The sequence below is a fragment of the Chelonia mydas genome, chromosome 10 (genome assembly GCF_015237465.2).
Source record: "Chelonia mydas isolate rCheMyd1 chromosome 10, rCheMyd1.pri.v2, whole genome shotgun sequence".
In the NCBI taxonomy this organism is placed as follows: Eukaryota; Metazoa; Chordata; order Testudines; family Cheloniidae; genus Chelonia; species Chelonia mydas.
This window is the reverse complement of record NC_051250.2, coordinates 30,965,809-30,988,027: the sequence shown is the minus strand read 5'-3', so window position 1 is coordinate 30,988,027 and position 22,219 is coordinate 30,965,809. Positions and strand designations below refer to the sequence as shown.

The 22,219-nt window shown below is 44.1% G+C and overlaps 1 protein-coding gene across 1 annotated transcript in view; it reads left to right on the top strand.

Moving 5' to 3' along the window:
- The window catches only part of RHBDF1 (rhomboid 5 homolog 1), a 112,369-nt gene that overhangs the window by 75,910 nt on the left and 14,240 nt on the right, over positions 1–22,219 (top strand). Inside the window, exons 4-8 of the mRNA XM_037911424.2 lie at positions 1,585–1,798; positions 7,502–7,708; positions 8,324–8,446; positions 8,625–8,785; positions 21,556–21,807. Coding sequence (XP_037767352.1) covers positions 1,585–1,798; positions 7,502–7,708; positions 8,324–8,446; positions 8,625–8,785; positions 21,556–21,807 — 957 coding nt within the window. The remainder of the gene's footprint in view (positions 1–1,584; positions 1,799–7,501; positions 7,709–8,323; positions 8,447–8,624; positions 8,786–21,555; positions 21,808–22,219) is intronic.

Sequence of the window (22,219 nt, the reverse complement as noted above, 5' to 3'; positions counted from 1 at the left end):
ATTTACATAACCCAGATCGTTTGGATAAGGACCTTTTTGTTATAAGTCAAAAAGCAGTTTATTCTCTCGCTGCCCAGGCACAAACCCCATTAACAGAATCTTGCCCCTGCCTAATTCTAATTCTAGGGCATACTACTTCCTGCTAATACTAAAATGGTATATTCCCCTTTGATGCCCAGGCATAAACCTGATGAACTAACAGTAACTGAGTCTGCTTCCCTCTTACTGCCGGAGCATACCCCCTGGCCTCCACCATGAGCACAGGCTAAAACCCCTCTCTCAGTGTCACAGCATCAGTGGATGTCCTTGCTCCCATGAAGGAGTTGATGAAAAGGATCAGATGATCTCACGCTTCCATGTGTGCACTTGGGTGGGGTTACGATGGACTTTTTCTTCACAGCATTGAACACTTGGCCAGGTGCATTATGGGTTCTTGTGGCATGCCTTCTTTGGAAGCAGCAGGTATTGGCCACTGCTGGAGGAAAGGCATGATGGATCAGTGGTAAATCTTACATTTCTAGGACTGTTTACAATGCATGACTAGAGAGATGATTGTAGCCATGTCAGTCCCAGGATATGAGAGAGACAAGGTGGGTGAGGTACTTACCTCACCCACCTTGTCTCTCTCATATCCTGGGACTGACATGGCTACAATTACACTGCATGCTACAATGTATGGCTGTCCTCCTGCATTTGGGGTGGCCTGAAATGCTCCTAATTTACATGTTCTGGCTTCCTCCAGGATTTTGTCTTTGAATGTAGATGCCTTTCAGTGATGAAATAGAAGCAATGCAATACAAACTGTTCTGCTCCCAGCAGACCCCTAGCAATATCCTGATGGCCTGCATTGCTGCACTCCACTGCCTTCTGCTCCTAGCTTTTCTCACCTTTCCGCAGCAGGCAGCTGAGTGCCGTGTACCCCTATAACCCAGACATAAACTGTTGGAAAGTTGAGATCCCAGGGAGCATAGTGGCACTCTGGTGCTGATGCTAAGCTTCAGCTAAATACCAGTTTGGAAAGCACAAGGAGGGAGAGGGCAATAATGGGGAGTCAGGAGAAGAAAAGATGAATTCAGACTGAATATAAGGAAACTCTTTCGGACTGTGAGATCGCTGAGGTTGTGAAAGGGCCATGGCCCCATCACTTGGGACTAGGCCTGGTCCAACATGGGTAAGTATTTTCTGTGAAAATGTTCAAAGAAATAAAATAGTTTCGTTAAAAAAAATTTCCAATCAAACTAAATGACAAAATAAATAGGTCCCCTGGTTCCTGCTGCCCCTTCTTTTCTTTTCCCCACTGGGAAAAACTTTAAAAAAAAAATTGACCAAAATATTTTTGTGTGTGAAATGTTTGTTTTGGTAAAAGGCATTTTTTTTTTTATAATAATGTTTTGATGAAAATTTTGTGCCCTGGTCTTACTGCATATTTAAAACCAAGCTGTGAAGAGCCCGTGAGATATACTGTAGGGCAGAATCCTGCATGGGAATGGAGTAGGTGTGAACTACTGGGGCTTTTCTATCTCTAATTTGCATGATTTAAGCGAACCCAAACGTTCCCTGTGCTTGTGTGTCGGTGTCTTTCAGGGGCACAGCAGATTGGTTTGGGGTAAGCAAGGATAGCGATGCCACTCAGAAATGGCAGAGAAAAAGCCTTCGCCATTGCAGCCAGCGATATGGGAAGCTGAAACCTCAGGTCATCCGGGAAATGGACCTGCCCAGCCAGGATAACATCTCACTCACTAGCACAGAGACTCCTCCTCCTCTCTACGTCGGGCCTTGTCAACTTGGCATGCAGAAGGTGAGTCCAGTGGAGGAGTAGCCAGGGCCTTTCCATGGGGCTTGTTAGCTTTCAGAACATACCAAAAAGGCTCCTTTCTCCCCTCTCCCACTGCTGGATGCTAAGCCTGCTTTAGGGTTCAATGTTTCCTGAATATTTCAGATCAGTGTACACAAGACACTAAAGAGATCAAACATGGAAACGAAGGTTTTAGAGGAAAGGAAGAGTTTCCTGTGAAGGGATGGTTTCCTAAATCTCATACACACATTTGAGCACTCTCTTCCCATAATCAGTGTTGTCACCCTTCCACTTGGGCCTCTGTGGTTTATACATCTGCAGTCTGTTTCCCCAGGACTCTGAGAGCCATGTCTTTGTCCCTTTGGCATCATTACTGAGTGAGAATGGTATATGAGCACTAGTAAGGAATTACAGTAATCGTGGAAGGCGTTTTTCAGCTTTTTCCATAGCAAGATTCCAGTTTCCTAGTCAAATCTGGCTGTCAGTCTCTTTTCCAACATGGGGTATTCAGCAATTTTGAGAGGAGAACTGTCAGTTTACTTTCGATATCCAGATTAGACCCTATCCTCCCTAACTGCAGTCTCATACTAATAGCCCCATTGCCATGCAATGCACTTACTTTTTTATTCTTCACATTTTGCTGTCTGAAGACAATACCCTAGTTTTCAGTATCCTCAGAAATATTATCTCATGACTTCACAGGAGCTACCTATGTGTCATCTCTCTTACCTCAGCAGCTGGCACACTCTGCTCACGAGCCCTCAGAAATTGCCAGGGGAAGCTGTAAAGCTTCCTGCTTCCTTGCCTACTCCATGTTCCCAAAGTACAGATTCTGCCAGTACGCAAACCTAAATGAGGTAACTTCATTAGCACTTGAGCTCTAACCTGAAGGGTTCCCAGTGCCTTGCTTTTCCCTGGTAATTGATCTGATATTATGAAGTCAGTTAAGAGTGCTGCACTTGTCCAGATGGTGAAATGGGAAATGAAATTATCTCCATCTGCAGATAATCCTGCCTTGGAGAAAGGAGGGTAAGAGATTGGTAGTGTCTCCGTAGTAAAGGATTGACTATTGTCTAACCCTGATCCTGCCCACCGAGAGCCCTCTCTCCTCTGTCTGAAAAGCTGAAATTTGTCATGTTTTTTAAAAGTTTTTTAAAGTTTGGATTTAATCAAACAAATCATTTTAGAGTTATGGGACTTAGAAAAATGGCTTCTTTTTCAGTTTGGAAAAGCCTTTGAATCAACTCATAATTGACGTGTGGCTTCAAACAGGTCCTGTGCTCTAGACCTTGCTGAGAACTCAGGCACAGAACCAGTTTGACAAAGTATTCTTAAATATAAAATATTTATTCATGGTCAAGATCATTAATATTGGAACTTCCATCCAGTCCTCTGACAGCAGTTGTAACTTTTGTCTAAAACCTTGTGTTCATTCTTGAAAGTAACCTCTCCTGCGTGCCAATTTATAAAAGACTTGTAAAGTTAATGAGCACCACATCTCAGGCCTCACAAAAGTTATAGTCTCTCCTACCCTACCCATTGGAGCCACGTGGAAGTTGTAATGTCTGTCGGATGTAGCTGCCGCATTTTATAACTTCCATATGTAACAATGGAAAGAGGCTGGCTATGTTGTGCTGTTAGATGTTGAACTCTTGGTTATGAGCCCAGCCATCAGAGCCTATAACTTTTTCGGGCCACAACTGTTGGGGTAATGAGGATTATATTCTATATTGGCAGAACCTGTAAGTCTACCAAGGATTGTATTTTATCAGCCTTTTGGTTAGGAGAGTGCATAGAAATTGCTGCCATAGCCAGCATTAGTTTTTTCTGGCTGTGTTGGACAGAGTTAAATCCTCATTTTTGACCTTGTGGAGAAGTAATGTGATGTTCTGGATCCTGTAGTTTCACAAGTGTGTGCTGCCCAGGAAGGTTACAAGTAGGGCTGTCGATTGATCACAGTTAACTCATGCAATTAACTCACAAAAATTAATGGCGATTAAAAAAATTTATCACGATTAATCACGGTTTTAATCACACTGTTAAGCAATAGAATACCAATTGAAATTTATTAAATATTTTGGATGTTTTTCTACATTTTAAAATATATTGATTCCAGTTACAGCACAGAATACAAAGTATACAGTACTCACTTTATATTATTTTTGATTACAAATATTTGCACTGTAAAAATGATAAACAAAAGAAATAGTATTTTTCTGTTCACCTCATACAAAAACTGTAGTGCAATCTCTTTGTCGTGAAAGTGCAACTTACAAATGTAGAATTTTTTTGTTACATAACTGCACTCAAAACCAAAACAATGTAAAACTTCAGAGCCTACAACTCCACTCAGTCCTACTTCTTGTTCACCCAATCGCTCAGACAAACAAGTTTGTTCACATTTATGAGACATAATGGTACCCGATTCTTATTTACAATGTCACCTGAAAGTGAGAACAGGCTTTCACATGGCACTTTTGTAGCTGGCGTTGCAAGGCATTTTCATGCCAGATATGCTAAACATTAGTATGCCCCTTCATGCTTTGGCCACCATTCCAGAGGACATGGTTCCATACTGGTGACGCTTGTTAAAAAAAATAATGTGTTTATTAAATTTGTGACTGAACTCCTTGGGGGAGAACTGTATGTCTTTGGCTCTGTTTTACCTGCATTCTGCTATATATTTCATGTTACAGAAGTCTCGGATGATGACCCAGCACATGTTGTTCGTTTTAAGAACACTTTCACTGCAGATTTGACAAAATGCAAAGAAGGTACCAATGTGAGATTTCTAAAGATAGCTACAGCAGTCGACCTAGGGTTTAAGAATCTGAAGTGCCTTCCAAAATCTGGGAGGGACGAGGTGTGGAGCATGCTTTCAGAAGTCTTAAAAGAGCAGTACTCCGATGCGGAAACTACAGAACCCAAAAAACCAAGAGAGAAAATCAGCCTTTTGCTGGTGGCATGTGACTCACATGATGGAAATGAACATGCGTCGGTCCGCAGTGCTTTGGATCATTATCGAGCAGAACTCGTCATCAGCATGAATGCATGTCCTCTGGAATGGTAGTTGAAGCATCAAGGGACATATGAATCTTTAGCGCATCTGGCACATAAATATCTTGCAACGCTGGCTACAACAGTGCCATGTGAACGCCGGTTCTCATTTTCAGGTGACATTGTAAACAAGAAGCGGACAGCATTATCTCCTGCCAATGTAAACAAGCTTGTTTGTCTGAGCGATTGGCTGAACAAGAAATAGGACTGAGTGAACTTGTAGGCTTTAAAGTTTTACATTGTTTTATTTTTGAATGCAGTTTTCTGTACATAATTCTACATTTGTAAATTCAACTTTCATGATAAACAGACTGCACTACAGTAGTTGTATGAGGTGAATTGAAAAATACTATTTCTTTTGGTTTTTACAGTGCAAATATTTGTAATAAAAATAAATATAAAGTGAGCACTGTACACTTTGTATTCTGTGTTGTAATTGAAATTAATATATTTGAAAATGTAGAAAACATCCAAAAATATTTAAATAAATGATATCCTATTATTCTTTCACAATGCAATTAATTGCAATTTATTTTTTTAATCACCTGATAGCCCTAGTTACAAGTAGATCTGCTTGAGAAATTGACAAATTTTGCAGGTTGCAAAATTGGTTCATTTTTCAAATTTATTAGCCAAGATTCTAATCAGTATGTTTATCATTTTCCATTTTATAAACAAGCAATATTGGGGGGAAAAATTTGGTCAGCTTAGTCACTTGGTAGAATTTTAAAAAAAAATTGAAAAATTTAAAGAAATTATTGACTCGATTGCTTATTTTGGAAATAGTCAGCAATAAATGAAAAATATCTATGAAATTTTCTGTGGATTTGAAGGAGATCACTCGTTGCTGGAGTTCCTCCTTGTGGCTAAGCATAGTGTAGTGTCTCTCCCTGCATCTGGCACATCCAGCTGCCCATTGCTTTGGCGCTGCAGTGGTCTCTCTTCTTGTAACTTGGCCCTCTGGTCAGGTCACAATTGAGTCAACCTCTGCCAGGGTACCAGAAGAGTCCAACCAAGTCCGAGACCTTGTATCAGATCTTCAGCCCTGACACTGGGCCTTGTGTCCTCACTCCCGTTTCTCAGGGCTCTCTATCATCCATGTCCCTTTCTCAGGGGATTCATGCCATCTTCCCTGGTAGTTGGTAGGGAGCCTGTCCCCTCCCACTATCTCAGTTTCCAGTCCAGGGATCCTGTAACCAGCAGCCAAGGGCTGCTCTGCAGAATTCCTTCCTGCTGCCTCCCTGCGCTTCCAGCTGGGTTACCTCGTCTGCAGAGTGAGGTAGGGTTACATTTTCAAAAATTGGACCCCAATCTTGCAAGCACACATGAGCTTTACTTTCCTATCTCAGATAGTCCCACTGAAGTCATGTTCTGGTGGGGAAAAAAGGGGTGGGGGTGGGGGAGAGTATTTAAAAAACCAAAACCAAAAGGAAGTGAAAGGAAACACCTCCCCTCCCCCCCGCCCAAATCCAAAATGAAATGAAAAATGCAATTTGAACCTAAACAAAGTGAAAATTTTCAGTTTGTTTCAAAATTTTCCATTGAAATATTGAACAATATCATTGAAGATGACCTTTTTCTACAAAAAAAAATTATATTCAACAAAACCACAATTTTTGGTGAGAAGAATTTTTGGCTTAAAAATTTTGACCAGCTCTAAAGAACAGCAGTGATGACCAGAAAGGAGTTTTGTGTTCTGCTGCTTAGGAATGGAGGAATTTCAGAGACCTAACTAAGCTGGGTGAATGTAGCTTACATTCGATGCTGGTATGTGCTGCAAAGTAATGCACATTGGAGGGGAAAATGTGAACTATTTACACATCTTGCAGGGTTCTAAGTTAGCTGTATTAAATCACAAAAAGGACCAGGGCATCACAGAGGACAGCCCAGTAAAGACCTCTGCTCAACTGTGGTCCAGAAAGCAAACAAGATGTTAGGATACAGGATGGAAAATGCTACTGTAAACATTATTATGCATTGTGTAAATCAGTCCATCTCGACAGCATATGCCACACTGGTCACTCCTTCTCAAAAAGGATATTGAACAGTGAGAGTGGTCTCAAAGAAGAAATTTACTTTAGAAATTATTTTGGCGAAGTGTTCTGGCCTGTGTTATATAGAAGGTCATACTACATGATCGCAGTGGTTCCATCTGACCTTGGAATCTGTGAAAGGAAGCCAAAGAGTGATCGAGGGCCTAGAAAAAACTCTCATTCACACAACAGACAATTAGACTGTGGAATTCACTGCCACATGACGTTGGTGAAGCCAAGAATTTAAGAAGAGTCGAAGAGGATTGGACACTCCTCTGGATAGTGTTTTTATCCATATTTGTTACAGTTAATGATGATAAAAATTTTGGAAGGAATGTAAAACCTCATGTTCAGGGCTCACGGTGTGACCTTCATGGATTACAGATTATCCCAGACCTTCCTCTGAAGCATCTTGTGCTGGTAGCTGTCAGAGACAGGATACAGGGCTTGATGAAGCCCAGGTCTGATCCAGTCTGGCAGTTCCTATGTTTCTTTGTGTTTGTTGAGGGGAGAAAAGGGCCCCAAGAATGAGGCACAGGCCTTCGCTCCTTGCCTGAGAGCATGCTGAGATCTTCCCAGTTTCTCACAATAACTGAGATCCTCTCTTCGACTGCAGATTGTAGACCCTTTAGCACGAGGCCGAGCATTCCGTATGGCTGATGATAATGATGGATACAGCATCCCTCACACGCCAATCACTCCAGGTGCCACATCACTGTGCTCCTTCACCAGCTCTCGGTCTGGGTTCAATCGCTTACCACGACGGCGGAAACGGGAATCAGTGGCCAAAATGAGCTTCCGAGCAGCAGCAGCCCTGGTGAAGGTACTGTCTGAGTGAGGAGGATTCCTGTGGGGACAGGGTGGAGGTCTCGGGTGAAGGCACCATTTATGGGATTCCTGAGGTGGGAGGAGGTGTAAAATGGGACTCCACTATGTCATTTTGGGGAGTCACTGTTCTGATTGCTTTGCACTGTGTCTCCTGCCCATGCCTAGAAGGAAGTGGAGTAGACCAGATAAAGACCTGCCAAGAGTTTGTCAGTCTGAGTGCTTCAAGTTTGACAACAACCAGGCTCAAATGTTCTTTACAAAATTTGGTTAGCAGTAGCTAAGGTCTAGGCTCTGATTGGATGAGAAGTTTGGAAAAGCTAGGCTCTGAATGGGTGATGGTCCTTTGTAAGAAGCACGTTAGAGCATTCATATACTGCAGAAGGCACCATTTAGCTCAGCTGAAAGGGATGGTGCTGCCATCTTGGAAATACTAGTATGTGGGATTCACAAGTCTCACTAGAAGGGTGTCAAGTGGCTGGTGGATCTGCTGCACTTACTTTGGTGACTCCCTGACACAGCTAAGCCCCTGAAGAAGCAGGGTCTGCAGAACTCTTAAGTGTTTGTGGGGTCAGATTTCTCTGTGACTGAATGCTATTCCCTTCTCTTCCAGGGCCGCTCTGTGAAGGACAGTACCCTGAGGAGAGCTCAGCGACGCAGCTTCACCCCAGCTAGTTTCTTGGAGGAGGACACGGTGGATTTCCCGGATGAGTTGGACACCTCGTTTTTTGCTCGGGTAAGGGGAGCAGTGCTGGCTTTGTCCCCAGTAGCCAAAGGCTGTAAGAACTCTATCACCCAGCAGTATGTGTGGGCTCAAGGGAGAGGTGCCACTCCTGACAGAGCTTCCTTTTGAGTTGCTTTGCTCTAATAAGTCACTGGAATGTCTTTGACAGGACTTATGTTTCTTTGCCCAGGAAGGAGTCCTCCATGAGGAGCTCTCTACATACCCCGATGAAGTGTTTGAATCTCCATCTGAAGCGGCGATCAAGGATTCTGAGGTGAAACCCCAGGATCAGGCCGATCTAACAGGAGGTGCCTTAGACAAAAATGAACTTGAAAGAAGCCACCTGATGCTGTGAGTATCTTCCTGACAGTTGGCAGAATCTAATCTGTGGTCCCGAATCTGGGAAGGGAAGGACATTTCACACCACAAATTTGAAAGGCCTTAGCTACCATTGCTCATGGTGAAGACAAGCCCAGAGAAGTTAGTGTCTCTGACGCTGCTGGTACTCCTCGGAATGGATCTGATACACAGGCCTGATTTGTGCAATGATTGATACCTCAGCTCAATTGACTCAGCTTAGCTCAGTTCAGGCCTAGAGCAGCAGAGCACACAGATTCTTGCCTAGTGCTAAATACTAGCCCTCTTGCTGAGGGCCTTGAATGGAAAGGCTGAGGGGCTGCCCCAGTATTCCTGTCTGTCTGGGAGGAGAATCCCCAGGGCTGCTGCACAATCTGCGTGACACCCCCTCTGTTTATCCCATACCTGAAATCTTCTTGTTTACCTAAGAAACAGCGCCTGACTTCAGAGAGCAGTAGACAATTGGTGCATATGAGAGGCTAACTCTGCTAACTTAACTCTAGTCAGCACAACAGCATGATGAAGTTGGGTCCCTGCACATCATGTTTATGAGGCCGTATCTTTCTTAAGGGGAAACAGAGACCAGTTTAAATGGGTTATACAAGTGCCAAGAGTGCAGAACATGGCAAAAATGCAGTGTGTGAATGTCAGTCCTCTAGGGTATTGGCATGAAGACCGGTAGATAGAATGGCTACCCCTAGCCATATTCACTATGAATTGTCCTGCTCAAATGCCGTGGGGTAACATGGTAGGTGATATTACACTAATTTGAAACCAAGCAAGTGGAAGACCTGGTGCTTTAAGACCATGATGCATGGATGGAACCTTGTGTCTTCAGTTTCCTCTTAAACCTAAGAATGGCCATACTGGGTGAGACCAATTGTCCATGTAGCAAGTATCCTGTCTTCCAACAGTGGCTGGTGCCATACGCTTCAATTTATTGAGTGATCTATCCCTGGCATCCAGTCCCAGCTTCTGGCAATCAGAGGTTTAGGGACACCCAGAGCATGGGTCCCTGGCTGTCTTGGCTAATAGCCATTGATGGACCTGTCCCCCATGAACTTATCTAATTCTTTTTTGAACACAGTTACACTTTTTCCCTTTTCAACATCTCCTGCCAATGAGTTCTACATGTTGACTCTGCGTTGCGTAAAGAAGTATTTCCTTCTGTTTGTTTTAAACCTGCTGCCTATTAATTTCATTGGGTGACCTCTGGTTCTTGTGTTATGTGAAGGGGAAAATAACACTTATTCATTTTCTCCACACCATTCATGATTTTATAGACCTCTGTCATATCCCCTCTTAGTCATTTCTTTTCTAACTGAACAGTTGTAGTCTTTTTAATCTCTCCTCAGAGAGAAGCTGTTCCATACCCATAATCATTTTTGTTGCTCTTCTCTGTATCTTTTCCAATTCTAATATATCCTTTTTGAGATGGGGCAACCAGAACTGCACACGGTATTCAAGGTATGGGTGTAGCTTGGATTTCTATTTTCTGTTTTATAGTCTATCCTTTTCCTAATGGTTCCTAACATTCTGGTTAACTTTTTGGACTGCCGCTGCACATCTGAGTGGATGTTTTTAGAGTACTGTCCACAATGACTTAAAGATCTTTCTTGAGTGGCAACAGCTAATTTAGATCCCATCATTTTGTGTGTATAGTTGGGATTATGGTTTCCAATGTACATTACTTTGCATTTATCAACATTGAATTCCATCTGCCATTTTGTTGCCCTGTCACCTAGTTTTGTGAGATCCCTTTGTAACTCTTCCCAGTCTGCTTTGAATTTAACTATCTTTAGTTTTGTATCATCTGCAAACTTTGCCATCTCACTGTTTACCCCTTTTCCCAAATCATTTGTGAATATGTTGAGCAGCACTGGTCCCAGTTCAGATCCCTGGAGGACCCTGCTATTCACCTCTCTCCACTGTGAATACTAACCATTTATTCCTACCCTTTGTTTCCTATCTTTTAACCAGTTACTGACCATGAGAGCACCTTCCCTCTTATTCCATGACTGCTTACTTTGATTAAAAGCCTTCGGTGAGGGACCTTATCAAAAGTTTTCTGAAAGTCCAAGTACACTATATCCACTGGATCACCATTGTCCACGTGTTGACACCCTCAAAGAATTCTAATAGATGGGTGAGGCATGATTTCCCTTTACAAAAGCCACGCTGACTCTTCCCCAATGTATCATATTCATCTATGTGTCTGATAATTTTGCCTGGTACTGAAATTAGACTTACTGGCCTATAATTGCCAGGATCACCTCTGGAGCATTTTTTAAAAATTGGCGTTACATTAGCTATCTACCAGTCATCTGGTACAGAAGTTGATTTAAGCACTAAGCTACATACCACCGTTAGTAGTTCTGCAATTTAATATTTGAGTTCCTGCAGAAGTCTTGGGTGAATATCCCTGGTCCTGGTGACATATTACCATTTAATTTATCAGTTTGTTCTAAAACCTTCTCTATTGATAACCTCAGTCTGGGACAATTTCTCAGATATATAACCTAAAAAGAATGCTCGTGTGGGAATCTCCCTCAGATCATTTGCAGTGAAGATCCATGTAGAGATTTCTTTAGCTTCTCTGCAACAACTTTATCTTCTTTGAGTGCTCCTTTAGCACATCCGTTGACCAGTGGCCCCCCTGATTATGTGGCAAGCCTCCTGCTTCTGATGTACTTACAAAAACTAACAGCAATTTTTTAATCTTTTGCTAGTTGGTTAAAAAATTTTTTGGTCTGCCTAATTATACTTTTATACTTGACTTGCCAGAATTTATGCTCCTTTCTATTTTCCTCAGTATTATTTGATTTCCAGTTTTTAAAAGATGCCTTTTTGTCTCTAACCACTCCTTTTACTCTGTTTAGGCATGGTGGCATTTTTTGGGTCTGCTTCCCTTTTTATTTATTTTTTTAATTTGGGGGTATACATATAGTTTGAGCCTCTATTATGGTGTTTTTAAAAAATTTCCATGCAGCTTGCGGGCATTTCAATCTTGTGACTGTTCCTTTTAGTAACTGGTTCCTCACCCTAGCAAGGAATCAAACGATGTCATTTCCTTTTGTTTCCTGATAAGTCAGAGACTCCCTGAGTAACTGGCACCTCACACTGGCAGAGGGCAGCCTTGTTCTTGGCTCTATCAGTTCACCAGGGTGTGAATGCACAGCAGACATGGGGAAGGACCTTGTCGCGGTTCTGCTGCTCACAATCCATCTCATTGTGCTAACGCTTTCCCTCGTCATGTTATTGAGAATCTTACCAGCTGTGACACAGATGCTGGAAGTAATACTGGGAGTTCACCACTTTTCCAACGAGAATATCAGATCCAATTTTTGGGCAAAACTAATTCCCAGTGTTTCCATTTTTATATCATTTTAATGGTTTTATTTATCAAAGCAAAAATGATTTCATTCAGACTCTAGGGAACTGTATCAAACTATTGAAGGTGCCAGTTCAGGGAGTCAGGTATGCACCTGGTCATAAATCAAATCAGAGACTTCATAGCAGGAAATTTAGAGGGCAGTACCTCTCTCTAAAGACACATAGAAACGCCTCAAACTCCCAAGAGTCGAAGAGGTGTTCAAGGCTAGGCCACAGGTCAAATCTGAATCCATATTGCTCATCGAGAAGAATGACTTTCCAAGTGACACGTAACACAGTCTTCTTCTCAGAGTGTCTTGGAAGAGTTTGTATCGAATCATTCATACACTGAGAATCCCTAAAGGTTACAAAGATTGTTTTATTCAATTTCTTTTGAGCATTTAAAACATCATCTGTTATGTTTTGCAACACAGAAACTAACCTACAAACACACAGGAAAGTTTGGGGGTGTTATTTGTGCACTTATTAATTTTCTGTGGATTCTTTCTTTCCCTAATGCACACTCCAAAGAGTTGAGCACTCACAATATTCACTACCCACCACATCACAACTAAGTGATGTGGTGGGCAGTGGATCCCCATTGGACACAGTCTGATACTACTGGCAGCCGCAACGGTCACTCGAAGATACCAGAGAACATAAAGCCACCCTAAGCTCATGCTCTGTTGTGGTGGCTTTCCAGGAACCAGTTAAGAGATTTCCTAGGGCTGTGCTCTGGTTCTTCTTTGAGTGCTAGCCCCTATGTGTCATCCACTGTGGATAAGTATGCACTGCAAATGCGTCTGAGACCAGAGAGTTCTTGCAAGCAGTGTCCACTGGCCTACGCCTCTGCCTTTGCCATCCTCACGCGCCACTCCAAGGCCATAAGAGGCTGTGTGCACAACTGCCTCTAAAGTACCTTCTTATTGCCTCCTGGCCTGACTCAGAATCTCCAGTGTCTGGAGCTTCTCCCTTCTCTTCAGCCTCGTCCTTGTCTTCAAACCTGTAAATACGTCAAAGATTTTACTGTTGTAGCTCTGTAGTGAAGCTATTGTTAATGGGTTTTATTAGTATAGTTAGTGAGTAGTTTAAATCCCCTTCCCAGAAAACCTCCTGCCTCCCTGGTACAGGAATTAGATGATGCCCAGAATACCTGTATTTGGAAACAATGTCTCCTCTCCCTGCTCCTTTTTGGTCAGCAATGACCACCAGTGATACATATACTGCCTCAGAGAAGTGCATATCTCCACCAAATGCAATATGTACCATTCGTTCCCCAGCCAGACCCAGAACTCCAACTTAAAAAGCACCTCATGGCGAAAGCTGTGAGGCCTGAGTCGGACCCAGGCTGGGGACCCCACCGTACATTGACGAGCACGCCTCCTAGCACAAGGCCTGACACAGGAGCAGGAAAGAGCAAGGCCAGGGACCCTTTGACAGGTTTTCCACATGAGAGCAGGGGACTCTCTCATAAGCACAAGAGCAGAGTCCACTCTGAAGAGTTTGGATCCCACCCCAAGACTCTGCCGCTGACACATCCTTCAGAATGGCGGTTCTACAGGCAGCCATGCCACCTGCAGCCTCCTCCTCTCTGAGTGCTGCTTGCCAGACACCCACAGTGGAAGACACACAGGGACCAGTGCTTGAAGAAGAAAGGGAATTTACTTTGTGGTAGCAGGAGTTCTTTTAGGTATTCCACTACCCATCCTCCTTCCCCTCTGCCTCAGATCATGTCTGCATTCACAGGAGAGATGGAACTGGAGAGGCATCTGTCCACACCACCTCTTATATCCTCGGCGTGGAGCACACTGGTGGCAAGGGGATAGGCACCGACCAACGGACACTGTTTGCAAGAATTCTCCAATCTGAGGTGCGTGGTGCACAGGCATTGTCACATTTTGGGGTGCAGTGCAGTTCAGTGAGGGGCCTGCCTGTAACGCCCTGCTGCTGTGGCTTCAGCCTGGACATCAGCAGACGAACACGCAGGTCTGTATGCTGTGAATCCCTGGAGCAGCAACTCTGACTCCAGCAGCCCGCCTCCAGCACAACAGCCCTACCGTGGCTTCCGCCAACCTGGGTTGCTACTTGCAAGGTGACCCCTACGCACTCCCAATCCCGAATTTTCCCAGAACTGTGTGCCCTGAAATGTCCAGCCCTCTCCTGGACCACTCTGAGAAATAATAAGGTTTGTTTGCTTCTTTAAAGAGATAAAAGTACATTACAGTTTATTAACTGGGAGAGGTACACCCTTCCTTCAAACACAGCACTGAGTTGGTTTATAAGAAAAAAACCACAAAAATAACCAAAAACAAATTTATTAATAGGACAAAGGTTATGTGATGCCAAGTAAAAGAAATAAAAGTAGAGATGTTACAAGAAAATACAAGTGAAAGCACACATCTAAAGTTTAAAACTTAATCTAGCAAGGTACAGGCTTTGTTAAAGATAGTTTCTCTCATCAGTCATTCTTCTTTTCAGCCGTGGTTTACTTTCCCTCAGTCAGGGCCTTCCACAAAAGCACAAGAGGCTGGCTTCTTTTGTCTTCCTAGGTGAAAGGCCTTGGCCTAAGCAGGTTTCTCACCTATATTCAGTTTCCAGTGGCTTCAGCCCCTCCTTGGTTGAAGGGCCCATCTTTTTCAGCTTGCAGAGCTCTGGGCCCTTGTGTCTGTCTGGTGATGCCAAAGATGACCTCTGTCCTTGCTTATATCTTCCAGAGTTCAATGACTTTATTTAGAGAGGCAACATAAGATAATACAAGAATGTTAGAATGGCCATATTGGATCAGACCAATGGTTCATCTAGCCCAGTATCCTGTCTTCAAAGTGGCCAGTGCCAGATGCTTCAAAGGGGATGAACAGAACAGGGCAATTATAGAGAAATCTGTCACCTGTTGTCTACTCCCATCTTCTGTCAGTAAGAGACTCAAGGACGCTCAGAGCAAGGGGTTGCATCGCTGACCATTTTGGCTATTAGCCATTGATGGACCTATCCTCCATGAACTTATTCGGTACTTTCTTGAACCCATTTATACTTTTGGCCTTTACAACATCCCCTGGCAACAAGTTCCCCAGGTTGACTGTGTGTTGTGTGAAGAAATACTTCGTTTTGTTTGTTTTAAACTTGCTGCCTATTAATTTTTATTCCACACTGATAAGGCCTCAATTGGAGTACTGTGTCCAGTTCTGGGTGCCAGATTTCAGGAACGATGTGGACAAATTGGAGAAAGTCCAGAGAAGAGCAACAACAACAATTAAAGGTCTAGAAAGCATGACCTATAAGGAAAGGTTGAAAAAACTGGGTTTGTTTAGAGTGGAGAAGAGAAGTCTGGGCGAGGTGGGGAGGGGGGGGAACGATGACGGACACATAACACTTTTAAAGTACATATAAAGTTGTTACAAGAAAGAAGGCGAAAAATTGTTCTTTTTAACCTCTGAGGACAGGACAAGAAGCAATGGGCTTAAATTGCAGCAAAGGGAGGTTTAAGCTGGACATTAGGAAAAACTTCGTGACTGTCCAGGTAGTTAAGCACTGGAACAAATTGCTTAGGGAGGCTGTGGAATCTCCATCATTGGAGGTTATTAAGAACAGGCTAGACAAACACCTGTCAGGCATAGTTTATTATTACGTACTCCTGCCTTGAGTGCAGGGGACTGGATTAGATGACCTCTTGAGATCCCTTCCAGTCCTACACTTCATTGGGTGACCCCTTGTTTTTGTGTTATGTGAAGGGGTAAATAGCATTTCCTTAGTCACTTTTTCCAAACCATTCATGATTTTATAGACCTCTATCATATCCCCCCTTTAGTCATCTCTTTTCCAAACTGAACAGTCCCAGTCTTATTAATCTCTCCTCATATGCAAGTGGTTCCATATCTCCAATCATTTTGTTTCAGAGTAGCAGCCGTGTTAGTCTGTATTCGCAAAAAGAAAAGGAGTACTTGTTGCATCCAGTGAAGTGAGCTGTAGCTCACGAAAGCTTATGCTCAAATAAATTGGTTAGTCTCTAAGGTGCCACAAGTCCTCCTTTTCTTTTTGCGAATCATTTTGTTGCCCTTCTCTGTATTTTTCCAATTATATCTAATCTATCTTTTTTGAGATGGGACTGCACACAGTATTCAAGGTGTGAGTGTACCATGGGTTTCACTAATGGCATTATGATATTTACTCTCTTCTTATCTATCCCTTTCCTAATGGTTTCTAACATTCTGGTTAGCTTTTTTGACTGTCGCTGCACATTGAGCAGATGTTTTCAGAGAACACAGTGACTCCAAGATCTCTTTCTTGAGTGGCAACAGCTAATTTAGACTCCATTATTTTGTATGTATAGTTGGGATTATGTTTTCCAATGTGCATTACTTTGCATTTATCAACATTGACTTTCATCTGCCATTTTGTTGTCCAGTCACCTAGTTTTGTGAGATCCATTTGTAACTCTTTTCAGTCAGCTTTGAACTTAACTATCTTAAATAATTTTGTATCATCTGCAAACTTTGCCACCTCACTGTTTACCCCTTTTTCCAGACCATTTATGAATACGTTGAACTGCACTGGTCCCAGTACAGATCCCTGGAGGATCCTGCTATTTACTCTTTCCAGTGTGAAAACTGACCCTTTGTCTCCCATCTTTTAACCAGCTACTGATCCATGAGAGGGACTTCCCTCCTATTCTATGACTGCTTACTTTGCTTAAGATCCTTCGGTGAGGGACCTTGCAAAGCTTTCTGAAATCCAAGTACATTATATCCACGGGATCACCCTTGTCCACATGTTTGTTGACCCCATCAAAGAATTCTTAATAGATGGGTGAGGCATGATTTCCCTTTACAAAAGCCATGTTGACTCTTCCCCAACATATCATGTTCATCTATGTGTCGGATAATTCTCTTCTTTACTGTAGTTTCAATGACTTTGCCTGGTACTGAAGTTACCCTTACTGGCCTGTAATTGCCAGAATCTCATCTGGAGCCCTTTTTTTAAGAATTGGAGTTACATTAGCTGTTTGTCAGTCATCTGGCACAGAAGCTGATTTAAGTGATAGGTTACATATCACAGGCAGGATGACCTCAAGGTCTTTCCTTCTTGTGGGCTTCCCATCTTCCTGCTGATTTCTGTGTTAATGGGGCTTCCATCGTTTTTGGTCACACCTTGCTTAATTTCATTGGGGACAGATAGATAGCTGCCTTTCCCTGTCTGGGAGAGACTTGTTTCTCCCTTTGTTTGGTCACAGTCTGTAAAATGTAATATCAGTGAGTATTTGTAATTTTCATATAGTGTTAATGCAGATATTTTTCATTGATATTAATCACCAGTGTGTCACAGGCTTTCCTAAAAGACCCCACTCTACACACTGTTATAATACCTCAATATTGCATACAATCAGTTGATTCAATTGCTTATCACTTCAGGATCAGCCCCCTGTCTTTGTAGACCAGTAAACCTTTACAGGTTTCAGAGTAACAGCCGTGTTAGTCTGTATTCGCAAAAAGAAAAGGAGTACTTGTGGCACCTTAGAGACTAACCAATTTGCTCAAATAAATTGGTTAGTCTCTAAGGTGCCACAAGTACTCCTTTTCTTTTTGTAAACCTTTACAGGGTATTCTTTGAAATGTAAAACCCAGACCAATTTTCTCTCTCCTGCTCTTGTGTAGATGCCATGCTGTCTCCTCCCCAACTTGGTAGCTTGGGGGATTTGTTTGCCTAATATGTAAATGGACCTTCATTGTCTCTGCCTGTCAACCAGGCCAGTCAGAAAAGCAAATACACATTCCTGTGTCTAAGGCAAAGTGCTTATGCATTGCTTGACCCGCTAAGTATATAATTCTAGTACACATTTTTGAACACACCCTATACATATATCATGCAAGAATATAAATGATCTGTGAGTTCTTAGTTTTCTAATGATATCTTACATGCCACCTGTCAGATACAGATTGTGACAACAGTGTGTTAGGTGTAGTGAGTATGTCAGGCCTGACGAGCTGCTGACACAGAGTACAGAGTAGCAGCCGTGTTAGTCTGTATTCGCAAAAAGAACAGGAGGACCTGTGGCACCTTAGAGACTAACAAATTTATTTGAGCATAAGCTTTCGTGAGCTACAGCTCACTTCATCGGATGCATTCAGTGGAAAATACAGTGGGGAGATTTATACACACAGAGAACATGAAACAATGGGTGTTACCATACACACTGTAACGAGAGTGATCAGGTAAGGTGAGCTATTACCAGCAGGAGAGCAGGGGGGAGGGGGCAAGAAAACCCTTTTGTTGTGATAATCAAGGTGGGCCATTTCCAGCAGTTGACAAGAATGTCTGAGGAAGAGGGGTGGGGGGAAGGAATAAACATGGGGAAATAGTTTTACTTTGTGTAATGACCCATCCACTCCCAGTTTTTATTCAAGCCTAAGTTAATTATATTCAGTTTGCAAATTAATTCCAATTCAGCAGTCTCTCGTCGGAGTCTACAAGCCATCAGGAACAGTATCCCTGATAATGTCACGGCAAACCTGGTGGCTGAACTTCGTGACTTTGTCCTCACCCATAACTATTTCATATTTGGGGACAATGTATACCTTCAAATCAGCGGCACTGCTATGGGTACCCGCATGGCCCCACAGTATGCCAACATTTTTATGGCTGACTTAGAACAACGCTTCCTCAGCTCTCGTCCCCTAATGCCCCTACTCTACTTGCGCTACATTGATGACATCTTCATCATCTGGACCCATGGAAAAGAAGCCCTTGAAGAATTCCACCAAGATTTCAACAATTTCCATCCCACCATCAACCTCAGCCTGGACCAGTCCACGCAAGAGATCCACTTCCTGGACGCTACGGTGCTAATAAGCGATGGTCACATAAACACCACCCTATACCGGAAACCTACTGACTGCTATGCCTACCTACATGCCTCCAGCTTTCATCCGGACCACACCACACGATCCATTGTCTACAGCCAAGCTCTACGATACAACCGCATTTGCTCCAAACCCTCAGACAGAGACAAACACCTAAAAGATCTCTATCAAGCGTTCTTACAACTACAATACCCACCTGCTGAAGTGAAGAAACAGATTGACAGAGCCAGAGGAGTACCCAGAAGTTACCTACTACAGGACAGGCCCAACAAAGAAAATAACAGAATGCCACTAGCCATCACCTTCAGCCCCCAACTAAAACCTCTCCAATGCATCCTCAAGGATCTACAACTTATCCTGAAAGATGACCCATCACTCCCACAGATCTTGGGAGACAGGCCAGTCCTTGCTTACAGACAGCCCCCTAGCCTGAAGCAAATACTCCCCAGCAACCACACCCCACACAACAGAACCACTAACCCAGGAACCTATCATTGCAACAAAGTCCGTTGCCAACTGTGTCCACATATCTATTCAGGGATCACCATGATAGGGCCTAATCACATCAGCCACGCTATCAGAGGCTTGTTCACCTGCACATCTACCAATGTGATATATGCCATCATGTGCCAGCAATGCCCTCTGCCATGTACATTGGGCAAACTGGACAGTCTCTACGTAAAAGAATAAATGGACACAAATCAGACGCCAAGAATTATAACATTCAAAAAACAGTCGGAGAACACTTCAATCTCTTTGGTCACTCGATTACAGACCTAAAAGTGGCAATTCTTCAACAAAAAAAACTTCAAAAACAGACTCCAACGAGAGACTGCTGAATTGGAATTAATTTGCAAACTGGATACAATTAACTTAGGCTTGAATAGAGACTGGGAGTGGATGGGTCATTACACAAAGTAAAACTATTTCCCCATGTTTATTCCCCCCCCTCCACTGTTCTTCAGACGTTCTTGTCAACTGCTGGAAATGGCCCACCTTGATTATCACCACAAAAGGGTTTTCCTGCCCCCCGCTCTCCTGCTGGTAATAGCTCACCTTACCTGATCACTCTCGTTACAGTGTGTATGGTAACACCCATTGTTTCATGTTCTCTGTGTATATAAATCTCCTCACTGTATTTTTCACTGAATGCATCCGATGAAGTGAGCTGTAGCTCACGAAAGCTTATGCTCAAATGAATTTGTTAGTCTCTAAGGTGCCACAGAGTAGTGAGACACAGAGTAGTGGGCCTCTGTGTCAAATGCGTGCCTACAGTGGAGTATAGATATGGGGTGGGGGGGAACCACACCCCTCAAAGAACTCCACTTACAACAAGGTAAGTAACTTCCCTTTACTCCTGCCATGTGTAATGTGAGCCCAGTGAGTGTAGGCACAAGGCCGCCTGGTGCTTGATACAGTGTGCACTGCAGCAGCATGGCAGAAAGATGGAGATCAGATCATGGCATGCTATGTTCATCATGGGTGATGGTGAGCAGGTGTGGAACACCACAGTGTGTTGTGCAGCCAGCAAGTGGAGTGAGGTGTGCGGCCCTGGATGTGCCATGCAGTGTGCACTGCAAGGGATGTGAGCAGGTGAAGTGAAATGGGGTGTGCTATGCAGATGCCAGGTGGTTTGTGGAGAGAATGGGAGAGGGATTTTAGGGTGTTCTAATTGTAAGTTAGCTACTTTTCTGTTGCTGCCAAAACAGAACAGTAGTTTGGATTGGGGTCTGGTTGCCAATAACTTGGTTTTGCATGTTGCACATCGCCCACCAAACCATCAGAGATTTAAAACAAATGGGAAAAAAACTTCATTGGGTAGTGTGTGTGTGTGTGTGTGGCGGGGGGGGAGTGTTGGACAGACGGACGGACATTGGGGCGGGGGATGGAGCGTCAGGGTGGGCGGGGTGGGGTGTGGGGGATGGGATGTCGGAAGCAGGGCAGGGGGTGGGGTGTTGGGAGCAGGGCAGGGGATGAGGCGTTGGAGAGGTAGGTGATGCGAAGGATAGGATATCTGGGAGGTATGATAGGTGGGGTGGAGGCATTGGGATGGGGGATGGGGTGTGAGGGAGGTAGGGCAAATGGTGCTGGAGATAGGGTTTTGGGGAGTGTGGGGGTTCAGGTGTCGGGGAGGTGGTGTGGATGGGGCCAGGTCAGGGATGGAGGGTAGGTCAGGAGTCGGGAAGGTGGGGTGGAGAATGGGGCAGTTGGGAAGTGGAGTGAAGGATGTGGCATTTGGGAGGTGGGGGTGGGGGATGGGGAGGCAGGGCTGGAGTGTTGGGTGGATGGGGCAGAGTGGGTGGCGGCACAGGGACGGGGTGTTGGGGAGGCGGAGCGGGGTATGGGGCCAGGGTGGGTAGGAGATGGGGAGGTGGGGTGGGGGATGAGACATTGGGGGGACGGGGCATTAGGGAGACAGGGTGGTGCTCTGCTGTCCTGTCCCCCTCTCTGACCCCATGGCCATAGCCCAGGGAACGACCTTTGCTCCCTGCTGCACTCTGCAGAAGCAAAGCATTGCTGTCTTGCTTTATGTTCCAGTCCCCTGGAGCGAGGCTGGAGAAAACAGAAGGAAGGGACCCTGCCCCAGCCCAAGGTTCGCTTACGGCAGGAAGTGGTGAGCATGAGCCCTCAGCGACGCGGCCAGCGCATCGCCGTCCCAGTCAGAAAGCTCTTTGCCAAGGAGAAGAGGCCATACGGACTGGGCATGGTGGGCAGGCTGACCAACCGCACCTACCGCAAGCGCATAGACAGCTACGTGAAACGGCAGATCGAGGACATGGACGACCACAGGTGAGAGGAGCGAGCCCCTTTACAGCAAGGGTTGCTGGAAGAGGCTGCAATGAGCCGGTTAGCATGTCCCCTACTGGATGGGATGCATCTCACTTGCTGCGAGTACGTGTGTGACACTTGCTGAGTGAGACGTATCCTGCAGTGGGGATTATCTGTGTATTCCTTGAACCCCTGCACTCAACACATTTCCTTGGTGCCCATTGGGACAGTCCTGCCATGAGCACCCTGGAGCCTGTTTGGCTTTGATAGCCCAGCACATCTGCTAGTTGCTGACGAGAGTGGTCCTCTGCACAGACCCACCTGTCTTATTAGCCAGATTGACAGGGAAATTGAGACGTTTCCTCCTTTTACCTCCTCCCTGATGAATTTTTTTAGTCACAAAATGGATTTAGGCTTCAGGCCTGACATTTTG